This window comes from Pyxicephalus adspersus, chromosome 1 (assembly GCF_032062135.1).
Source record: "Pyxicephalus adspersus chromosome 1, UCB_Pads_2.0, whole genome shotgun sequence".
Taxonomy (NCBI): domain Eukaryota; kingdom Metazoa; phylum Chordata; class Amphibia; order Anura; family Pyxicephalidae; genus Pyxicephalus; species Pyxicephalus adspersus.
The window spans coordinates 61586330-61598631 of NC_092858.1; the positions used below are offsets into that span (position 1 = coordinate 61586330).

A 12302-nucleotide genomic window follows, 5' to 3' on the forward strand; every position below is an offset into this window, starting at 1 on the left:
CCCGCCCTGCTGTTTACCAGCAGCCCTGCTTAGTGTCTATAGGGATGCAGGGGATGTCTTTCTATGTCAGGGTTCAATTACCGAGATACCTTTGTACTGATTATCAGTTCTGTTTCATGTGCAGCACCTCATTCTCCTATGACAGGTGAACTGTAGCTTTCCTGTCACTATAGCCTTGTAGTGCAATGTTCTACCATTCAATGTCCTAATAGCTTCAGTCACTTCTGTGTCATACTCAGTATACAGTTAGGTCCATAATTAATTGGACAGAGACAACTTTTTTCTAATTTTGGTTCTGTACATTACCACAATTAATTTTAAATGAAACAACTCAGATGTAGTTGAATTGCAGACTTTCAGCTTTAGTTCAGTGGGTTGAACAAAAAGATTGCATAAAAACGTGAGGAACTAAAGCCTTTTTTAACACAATACCATATGTACATTTTGTTGAAGCAATATGTTATGTCTGTTCACATATATGTGTCACACAACTTACTGGTGTAATCTTTTGCTGAGATTGATGAAATATGATTTACCAGTACTACAACAAAGGCTGTAAAGGCTTCAGTTCAACCAGGTGCTTCCTGTAATGATCTAATGATAAGAACAATGGAATATTGTGGTGGCATTGTCTTAATTTAATTTCAAAACAGAACTGAGATAATAACTATTAGGTATCGTTGTGAACCATGTAAAACCTACAGAGAATTAATAAAACTATTAAATATACAACCAAATGAAGACAGCAAAATAAATAAATAACTATAAAAATAAAGAAAGAAAGAAAATCACTTACAGGCTTTTTTATTCAAAATGTTTGCCTTTTTTTTTCCAGTCCCATGTTATTATTTAGAAAAAGAAAAAGCTAACCCCTAACCTATGTTTATTAGAACAGCACATTTAAATAACTCCATAAGAAAAATGTACTCTATTCAAAGGAATAAAAATAGTGGCCATGCACATACTAGTTTATATGCTGATAATCTAATTCTTTACCTAACCCCAGAATCTGTAATTGCTCAGTTCTTCATAAATATGAAACTCTTCTATTAAGGAGAGGAAACAAAGTAAAACTACTTTTGAAGACCTTAAATGTATCCTTGGCTTTACAAATACACAGCCAGATACAAGATAAATTTCCTTTAAATACCCGACCAACCCAATAAAAACATCTCACTGGCAACTTTTATAACATTTATAACCTCAGTTTTTACCTAAATCTATGCTTGGCTATATCTATTCTACCCTCCAAACTTGGCCAGAACTGTTGTCGCACACTAGTCAACAGGTGCTAGGTAAACAATCGTTATCTCCCTGATTTACCTGTTCAGTGCATCCATCAACCCAAACATTTGTTAATAATTAGTCTGGGAAAATCCATAAAGCTGTGTTGTTAAACAGCAGAGAATACTTCCATTGCCCTATTGGTATTAGGGAGTGTGTCCAGCTGAATGAATACAGTTACTATCATTTGAAATATAGTTTTATTTATTGGTTTTATCGAATCCAATGCCTAATTAACTGAAAAAGTTTGGCTAAAGTTTTGTAAGATAAGTTGCCACTCTTAAGCTACGTACACACGTCCAATGGTTCTCGCCTGATAATCGTCTCAGGGCCAACATTGGGTGAGAATCTGGTGTGTGTACAGCGCAAGTCGTCCATCATCTGTACGACCGTCCTGGCGGATCTACAGACGATGGACGACTAATGAACCTAATGCAAGGGAAGGGGGGGAGAACGCGCAGCAGGGTGCCACTCCGTCGCTCTCCCCCTCTCCCCTCTGCATAGAGCAGACTATATGTACAGCACTCGTTCATGCATTGTGCAGTGCTAGTCGTTGGAAAGGATCTTGAAAGATCCTTTCCAACGACTAATATTGCACATGTGTATGTAGATTTATTCCTAATATTTAAACAAGCCTCAAATTCTACCTGAAGGAACTGTAACACGTTGCTTGCTTTTGCCTTAAGCCACAAAACAATGGTTCTTAAACTAGTGTCACTTAGTGGTGATAATACCTTCTTTGTGTTAGTGGCCATCGCCTGATAACCATCCCTATGATCCAGAACATACCCTTACCAGCCACTGAAATACTCTATGTACATAGAGAGATAACACCTGGAAGGGCTTAATTCTAAAGTCAGAGATGTCGATCACCAAATAATGCAAAAGTAAAACTAAAGCTGCGTACACACGTGCAATTTTTGTCGATGGAAAGGATCTTTCACGATCCTTTCCAACGACAAAGGACCACACAATGCATGAACGGTGCTGTACATACAGCACCGTTCTGCTCTATGGAGAGGGGAGGGGGAGAGCGACGGAGCAGCACCCTGCTGCGCGCTCTCCCCCTTCCCTTGCATTAGGATCTGTCGTCGTTCATCGTCCGTAGATCCGCCAGGACGGTAGTTCGGACGCCGCCGACTGTACACACGCCGGATTTTCGGCCGATGCCGATTATCGGGCGAGAAAAATCTGACGTGTGTACGCAGCTTAATTCTTAAAGATCTGCAAGGCCATGAGATTTCTATCTAATAACATTTTTACAGGTACCTTGCAGTACCAGACCTTAGAAACAAGTTTTATTTGCATACTCTATAAAACAAATGATGGCAAAAATTCAATTTCAATTAATAATAATGCACTTTTGATATTCATGATTAAAAGTGAACACAATTAAATGTAGTACCAGAAACACATAGCTCATCTTCCTATTTCAAATTATTATAATAAATTATATGCCTCAGACAATTAGCCATTATGTCACTACAATTCTTTTCCATTTCAGTTATCACAATTGAAATTCCCAGCAAGTTAAACCTATTGAACATGGTTTTCACAGCAGAGCTTCTAGGGCACCAATTAAGTCTAAATTGATAAATGCAGATTTATGTTTGAGACTGACAAGCTGAAAGAATCAAAAGCTGCAAAAGGCCAATTAGCACTGAATATGCATAGTGTCTGCAAATAATAAATAATCAAATGTTCATTAAAAATAAAGGTGGAATCTCATACTTTTTTTATTTTAAAGACTCTGTTTATTTTACCAGTTTCTGGTCACTTTAAAGATGTCTCACCCACAACAACAGTTTAGGCAGGAAATTGAAATTAATATAAGGAGTGCCAAACAGCAACATGTAAATGTTGTATAATTAAACTAATCTTTGTCACTCATGTAAATCTTATTTTACCTCTAAACAAGACTTGTGCTTTCCTACTGATAGATTTCACTAAGAATATATTATTAGTTTTATAGATTTTGCTTTAAACAGGAACATAAAATAAACTCTAAGTTATAATTAAGCAATCCCAAACAGGCATCCTTCCCAAACATCCAAAATTATATATCCAAATAACTCCAGAAACTAAATATGTGGGCCGTAAAAAGCCCAATGTTCACAAAAATATTCCATATTAGGGCATCCCGTGATAATTCAATTATTTGTGATATGCCTACAGAAAATAATGGTTTAGGCAAAGGGGCCCCCAATAACCACAGAAGGAGATTTCCCTTTTTTCCCCCTTAAGTCCTTTTTTCTTTTTCAGTCCTTAAGAAGTCACAACATGGCAAGTTTTTTATATACACAGTCATTTTCTGACTCTTATTAAATATATTGTTGTCTTGTAGAGAAATACTAAAACTTTTGGAGGGTCCTAAGCCTCTAAGGCTGGAGTTAAGCAGTCTTGATTTAGTGCACATAGGCCAATGTTCCGCATTGTTCCCATGGTATGGTACAGCATACATTTGCAAGTCAACCCATTTTTATATATAACAAACCAAACACTGCTGCCCATGCCCCATAATTACGAAAATGAGACAAGACAGAGCTCCAGGGAAATGATGACACTCATTCAGAAAGCTTTAACACAAGGAAAATGATATTTATATTCACGCACGATTGCAATATTGTGAATATAATTTTCAAATCTCATTGAACACTTTTAAATGGTCCCTGAGCAAGATTTCTTACACTGGTGAATAAGTTTTACTAATTGAGAATAATGTGATTATGTTGATTTATGGTACTGTGAAGCTGCAAAAGTGACAAAAACACTCAAGTGTTTATACACATATACAATAAGTATCACTTCTAAGCACTTCGCAACTTGCCTGAAGTTCCTTTTCAGGCCAAATTCACCCCCAGGGTCACACAGTCCAAAGCTAAAAATAAATTGCAAAAAAAAAAATGCAACAGCTACATCTTAGACTATACAGGCCTCAGTTAACATGTTAAAAAAAATTATGACAGTTTGTTTGGAAGGGTTGCTAGGAGGAAGCCTCTAAATAGAACATGGCAGCATGGCTTAGGTTTGCAGAATTGCAGCTGAACAAGCCATATTACTTATAGAACAAGACAAAAGGGGAGATTATCCGGCCATAACACACAGCGCTACATTAGGCAAAAACCAAATACCGTGGCACAAACATTAGGAAAACTGTCAAGCACAGTGGTGGAGAGGTAATGATTTTGGCTTGTTTTGCAACAACAAAACCTGGGCACCTTGCAGGTTTTTTTTTTTTTTTTTTTAAGTCAACCATGAACTCCTTAAAAAAAGTAACAAAGAAATCTAGAGTCAACTGCAAGGCCATCTGCACAACAGAAGCTTGGCTGAAATTGGGTCAAAAAAAGGACAAAAATCTCAACCACACCAGCAAATCTACCACAGAATCGCTGAAAAGGAAATAAATCAAGGTGTTGCAATGATCCAGTCGAAGTGCAGACCTCAACCCAGTTGAAATGTTGTTACAGGGCCATATTACAGAATAAGGAATCTGCCATGTGTTGTTTTATTCCCAATGTAAGATTAAAATATTTTAAAACCTATTAAAAAAAATTTTTGATTTTTTTTATTATGCCCTGATATAAAAAGCTAAGAATTGAAAGAAGGTATAGGTTATTTTCTCATTACTGTGTATATATCTGTTTATCAAAGAAAATTCTCTCCATAATGAAATTAATGTGTAAAACGAGAGCTGTTCAATTATCTGTTTCATTCTGTCTTAAGTAGGTACATTCAAGTAAAGTTCCTATTTAAAAAAATAAATGTGGCTTAGAAATTATATCCTGTTGCCATTTGGAAGGTATTTATAAATGGTAACAATTGAATCTGACAGATATACCTTCACTTAAAATATTTTTATGCTAATTCTTGTAGTTAAAATGAATGTGAGTTATTTCCAGTTTGCGATCATAAAATGCAAGCTCTCCTACTTGGCACACATAACATATTTACCTCGAATTACATAATTGTCTAGAGCATCTTCCATTCTCTTTAAAGCTTCCGCCCGAGTGCTGCCATGGGTAACCAACTAAAAGAAATAATGGTAATACATGAATTGTATGTTCACAGCTGAGTAATGCATATATCACTAGCAGTCACCTGCATCTCTACGTATAATACATTAAGTTAAAATTAAGTTAAAAAAATTTAGAAGAATGCAAATTGCATATATTGCTTTTCCTATTTGTACAGCAAACAGGACTTTACAAAATTTAAAGCATAACAAATCTCTATCTCAAAGTAAATGCAGCAGTGATACCTCTCTATATTTAGAATGTAATAGCTCTCCTCATTAATTTGAAATTGATTCAGAAGACAAAGCAAAGCCTGTGCTTTATGCGACAAAATGTAATTATAAATCAAGAGCTCTGTTCACCTACATTTTTTTTGTATCAAAAAGCATACATAAACAGACCCCTACATCTTATCCTACTTTGTAGTCATTTCTTTTTTTTTTTTTTTTTTTCTTTTTTTTTCAAGGTGACTGACCAATATAAGGAATGAAATGTAATATGCAAGCTGTTCAATTTTGACTTGTGTAGCTGGATTAAAACTCACTTTTGAAATCATAGGATCATAGTAAATGCTGATGTCGCTTCCTTCTTGAATACCACTGTCAACTCGCACCTTAGGCAAAAAAGAAAGGAACAAAAATGTTACTGAAAATTGAAATGCAGCCTCCAAACATTAAATAAGTGCAATTCACACAGGACTCACACTGTGACAAAAAGACACTGGGATGGTAAAATGTTTTTTGCTAGATAAAGTAATAGTGTATAAAAAAAATTAAGAGGCAAGCAAAGTTTTTAAAAGTAAAGATCACAATTCTCCCTCATCATTCACACATAATTCTGCCAAATGTCGGTGCTATTTACTTACAGCTTGTAAAAAAAAACAAAAAAAACACAGGGTGATAGTTAAAGAGAATTAAAAAAAAAAAAAAAACAAATAAAATTGTGACTTGCTAGTCTGTTAGAAAGCCCTGCTTTTTTTCTCCATTTGGAAAAATATCTATTAGGAAAAATGTCCAAATATTCAATTCTGTTGAATATTTCTGTTATATAGCCACAGTTTCCCACACGACATGACAATCATTAAATATAAAATAAACATCAAAGTTTCCTATTGTGTACTGAAGAGTGAAAAAATAGGAGATCAGTGTAATCTGTTACATTTTTGGCACAGTGACGCATTTTCGGGTTATAAACTATTGTGACTAAACAGAATTCGAGTGCTCTTGAAGTGGTCCATTTCTAAACTTCAAAAAAGAAATGAGACAGGACCCAATAAAATCCAGTATCTTTGTGTTCTCAGTTCACTAACACATACAGCTATAAGGAAAAAATAGGATGTTAAAAGCACTTCTTAACTATGCAAAATAAAGATTTAATACTCATAAATATAAGATTAACAATATACACACTTCATGTTCACAGTATAAAGGCCAATAGCTTTCAGTACGAAGGCCTTACTACTAGTAGCAATTCCTATTTCCTAACCTGTCATCACATATCTGAAACAATCATTGGCCTTTTCCCCAATTAGTACAGGATTACTGTTTATTCAGCATCTTCTCTAAATGTGTTTTATAGCGGCATGTTTTTTTTTGTTTTTTTTTTAATCCTGCAACAATGTGGGTTGGAAAACTAGGGACAATTTCAAAGGACAAAAAGCAGTGAAGATTCTGATTGTTGTTAACAAAAACAAAAAAAAACTGTGTAATAATAAGGTTACCCTTATGAAAAACGTCAAATGCGCAGTTGCTAGGGAATAAATGTTTATTAAACTGTTCCACTCAAACTTTAGGATCTGAAAAAAAATCTAAAAAATTCAAGAGCTAATCAAAATATTCAAGACAGACAGACATGTCCCACTGATCTTAGGGACAGGCAAATTCAGCGAAAGCAGCAGAAACAGCAGGGTTCAGATGCAGAACATTGTAAAAGGGTGGGTGGAGGAGCCTTGAAACTTAGAGACATTTTCACCTGTGGGAAGAAACCTCCCTAATAAAACAGCAGTCCAACTGTCTGCCACGACAGAAAAGGGTCAACCGAGCGTCTGTTAGGCGAAGATATTTTCATCTACAGATAAAGTTCACAGAGGGATCTTTGTGTATGCCATCCACATGGGGGTAGCCGAATGATAGCTTTATTAGTCAAATGACAGCTAATCAAATGCAGCAACAAAGAGTTTACATTGAGAAAACATAAAATGCTTTGGTTAAGGGACCTTAGAATGCTAACAAACATATGAAACTGAGATGGTATGATATACAGAAATAAAGCATAGATGAAAAACAAGATAAAAGAAATTATCTAACTTCATGGAGATAGTGAAAATAAATTTCTTTTGATCTGTATTATGTAAAGTTGTTAATATGGTTATTCTAAGCTGAACACATTTACCTATGCAATCTGTATTGAGAATTTCATGAATGTACAATGCAATACAATTCATGATACAATCATTTTGCAAGAAACCCTGTGGTAAGACGAGTATACAAGTTTTCCTTTTCTCATTGGTACAACTGCACAGGCCCATCCCTGTTAGAATAATAATATGGAATACCATATGTTGGGAAAGCATAATAGTGCAAAAAATAAACACAAGCAGTGCTAGAAGTGTATTGTGATAGGCAAACTGCAAGGCTTCAAATGATAAATCTTCTTTATATGTTAATTAGAAGGCACTCATGTTTGCTTTTAGAGACAGATAAATGATCATTGTGTTAACCTGGAAACACATGAGCAGATGTCTCCCGTATTGCCAGTCATGCAGACATAACAGTTAAACTTGTGAAACGTTATTTAAATATGGGATACATTGATGCATTAAACATTATCACTGTTATCACTGTTTTTTTATTTTTTACACTACAGGTCAGGGTTATTCAACTCCAGTCTTTGACAGCCAAAGTCCACCCACATTTTTGTATTCAGCTTTAACAGATAGCATTACATTTAGTAATGTATGATGTACACAGAGTCAGAACAAAATTCTGTTTAAAAGAAAATCCTGGCTTGTATGTGACCCTTGAGGAATGCAGTTGAAACCCTTGATATAGATGTTGCAATTTAAACAGTATTTTTAGTTTTTATATGATGTAACTAATACAAAACAAGTATGCCAACCAAAGTACAGCGGCAATATTTTTCTAACCGCTTGTATTATATATTGTAAATCTATGCACTAAATTCTAAAGGGCCCTAACAGAGTAGAGCAGACGGCACAGACCTTGACAGAAATTATTATTCTCTTCTTTTATTTTTTTAGCGCTGACATATTACACAGCACTTTACAAAGTCCACAGTCATGTCACTAACTGCCCCCTGATCCCATGTCCCTACCATAGTCATATGTCATTAACACAGTAAACATCTTCACAGGGATTCTCTGGATATTTGTCAATAACTCTTTTGAACATTCTTTTGTCCCACTGTGTTATTGAGCAAATCTGCCTTTCATATTTAGGAGTTCTGCAGGGGTGTTCAAATCTTAGTAGCAGCTCAAAAGCACAAGGGTAAATTTAAAGAAAAAAAAAAAAACAACCAAAGGAAGAAAGAAAATAGTGAAATCCAATAAGGAAAGCTTTCTGGAATGCAAATTATTATACAAAATTAAAAGCTTAATTACTATAAAACAAAGAAATAATAAATGTGGCTTTAAAACTCCTGGTCTTGTGTTATTTTTTATATAGTTTTATATAGTCAAAACTCTAACTAATCTCAATATGGTAATAACCGTTCAGACATTATATATAAATAACACAAATTTCATTTTTTTGTGAACATACAGGTACAATACACACACAAGTTGAAGCATCACAAATGGTCCCTTACCTTCTATGTATAATATTCTATAACGGCCTATACATGTTTTTATTGTCTATTTATGTAAATCACAAGTGGTAAACGGGCCTCTTTTATAGGATGAGCATGTCCGCACTTCTGCTGTAACCATTCTTATTAAATCATTAAAACCATAGTTAATTGAAAACTCAGTCTTAAGGAAGGAACCCTGTGAAAACATAATTAACTGGCTTGCAATTAATTCCATGATTAGACACAATAGATGCTGCTGACTCAGTGTATCTATTCTTAATGTTCACAGAACACATCACACAATATGAAATGGGGCATTAGCACAACAGGCAACATCCTCGGCAACGCCTCTAGCATAAATAATTAAAGTGTATTTTGCCTGTATAGTAATGTAGCACGTGAAGTTTTCAGGCAATTGCCAACCCTTATTTTTATTTCACCTCTCCCTCAGAACACAACTCCAAGCCCACCATGTCTACCTGACAAGTGACAGCCCAATCTGATTAAATGCTTGCAAGGGAGGGGACAAGTGGGCCTCCATGACAGGCCAAAAGTGATCACCATGGAGATACATAATTACAGCTGTCAACGCGTCTACTGTCCTGCTGGCATCAATTTGATTGCTCCTAGCAATAATGATAGACAAAGCTTAGTGTGCACTCCTCTGCACCAATCACTTTATCCATCCCTTGGTCCATTTAGCTGACATGCTACATCAATACAAGCAAGTAACAGCAGTACACAGAATATTTAAGGCATTTTAATAATCCTAATTGTTTTTTGTTTTTTCCTGCAGATAACTTGCAAACACAAATGTTTTCACACAAAACTCCTGCTGCAGTATTAATTGAAGAAAGATTTGGTGGGGCATTGACTGTAGGGGGTAGGGTTTTGTCCATTATCACTTATACTTTCAACAGGTCTCACATATGAAAACTGCAAATTGCAAAAACTTGCAAGGGCAAAATGTTTGACATTGTGTCAGCTATTTAAATGAAGAAGATATGGGAGGTGGGGTGGGTGGAATAATTAACACACATTTTAATTCAATGAATTGTTGCTTGAAGTTCACAAGTGATGTTTAAGCACAACCTCTAATGTATGTTTTCTTTTCTAATATTTAGCAAGACATAATGCCTGTTAAGCCCTTGCAATTTTTGTTCTGCTTGCAGGCTTTGAACACAGCATGAAGTCTTTGAGCCAAGAAAGGGTCAGGTCCCATTAGAGAGAATATGGAAAAAACAATTTTAAGAAGTGAAATAAATCACATATTCAATAACATCCTTAAATTTTGAATTCTTTCTTTTTTCCACGCAAGTAATCAGCCTGAGTAATCGCACACACAGATGGCATACCCTTGTAAGTCTGCAAGCAAACACTAGGACACAGTTACATCAATTTTATTTTTATTACACAGTAAAAAAAAAAGACCCTTTTGTTCTTTTTTATACAGCAAAAAAACTGTCAAGAAAAATAGTTTAGACTAAAAAGTAAAGCAGAATCATCTGTATCAAGTGTACTTTGTAAACAGCATGCTGTCTAGTGAGCTGAGCACTAACATAGGTTTACACCTCAGAGCAAACTCTTTTAAAACTACAGATTAATTCAACAACAAACAAGGAAAACACGCTCAGGAAAAAAATGTTACATACCCCAGGCAAATGGACTGGTTCCTGATACTGAGAAAGCCGACCAATTGATGGTAGGCCAAAGGATTTATATGGATCCTAAAGAAAAAGCAAACAGGAAATGTTAAGAAATGGATATGTTTTTAGTTTTAGCAATGTTTTAAAAGCATATTTTAATACAAGTATTGTTCAAATGAATAATCCCCTAACACTGTTACAAAATTGCAAAATCACATTGAACAGTCATATATATTTTTTGTGCAAACACCTTCTCAGAAATTTGTAATCATGCACCAAGTTTATTCATGAAGATGGCTTACACATTTACATGCACATTTCCATAAGGGTGCTTACTGTCTATGGCTACCACACTATGGTAAGATATGTTATTAAATATTTTGGTAAACAAAAAATATATATTGCAAAGCTTTCCGACCTAAAAAAGGTAACTGTCTTGGTTCTACAGCTCATGCACCAACTAAAGACAAGGCTTAACAGAGAGGACAATTTTCTCTGAGAATCAAAACTCTTATTTCCTACTCGCAGCTTGGTGCATGTATCCAGTGCTAATGAAAACTGCAGAACACAGCAGATAGTAAACCTTATGTCAGCCCTAGGCAGACTGAGTTATGGGTGTGCTATTTTCACCAAATCAAAGCCAAATTAAAAGGGTTTGTATTGATTGCTTTAACTAAAGATCTAGATTACATATCAAAATTGCTGGAAACTAGACTAGTAGTATAGTTTATTCAATAGTTCAAACTGCAGGTGCCCGTTTTAAAATTAAAATTATATCTGGATGCATAGCCTGGTTATTAGGGCACAGAAACTATTTTGTATTTACCTTAAAGGCAGCATTCCCAACAGTTTACTGGCTATATTTATGTTCTATGTAAATTTGATTATTCAAATGCTAGGGAAAACAATAACTGCTATCAAAAAAAACAATGTATCCATTCAACTGAAAGGAACAATTCCCCAATGCTGACAGTGAGTAAATCTTTGACATCACGATGTTCACAAGATGCCTAACATTACAGTGGCATAGTTCTCAGCAAGATCAGCTATTAGCAACATACTTTACCTCAGCATAGACACGGCATTCAACTGCCCAGCCATTTATGGGAACATCAGCTTGCTTGTGTTTCAGAGGGTAACCTTTGGCAACACGGATCATTTCTTGGACAAGGTCCAGACCAGTAATGCATTCTGTGATGGGATGTTCAACCTGCAATGTCACAATTGTCAATCAGTAGGTGGAGAAAACAAAGGGGAAAAGTGTTTTTTAATAAAAGTGATAAAGGTTTGCATTTACAGTATCCAATACTAGGTGTCAAACTGATAAAAAAAAAATAAAAAAACACAGAACTTCATATTATTTAAATGTATAAAATACAGTCATCTCACTTACTCAGAAAAGAAAACGCAAAAAAAATACTTACATATATATATATATATATATATATATATATATATATATTTTATATTATTATTTTTTTTTCCTTCTCCTACTCCTTAATAACTAGTTATATTGTGTTAAGACTATAAAACTGTGCATTAATCTCGCAAT

General features: G+C 34.9%; 1 protein-coding gene across 1 annotated transcript in view; it reads right to left on the reverse strand.

Annotated features, from left to right (window-relative positions):
* PCCA (propionyl-CoA carboxylase subunit alpha) overlaps positions 1-12302 on the reverse strand; it is a 173840-nt gene that overhangs the window by 87605 nt on the left and 73933 nt on the right. The window contains exons 13-16 of the mRNA XM_072411643.1: positions 11817-11960; positions 10757-10831; positions 5842-5910; positions 5236-5311 (exon numbers count right to left, since the gene is read on the reverse strand). Coding sequence (XP_072267744.1) covers positions 5236-5311; positions 5842-5910; positions 10757-10831; positions 11817-11960 — 364 coding nt within the window. The remainder of the gene's footprint in view (positions 1-5235; positions 5312-5841; positions 5911-10756; positions 10832-11816; positions 11961-12302) is intronic.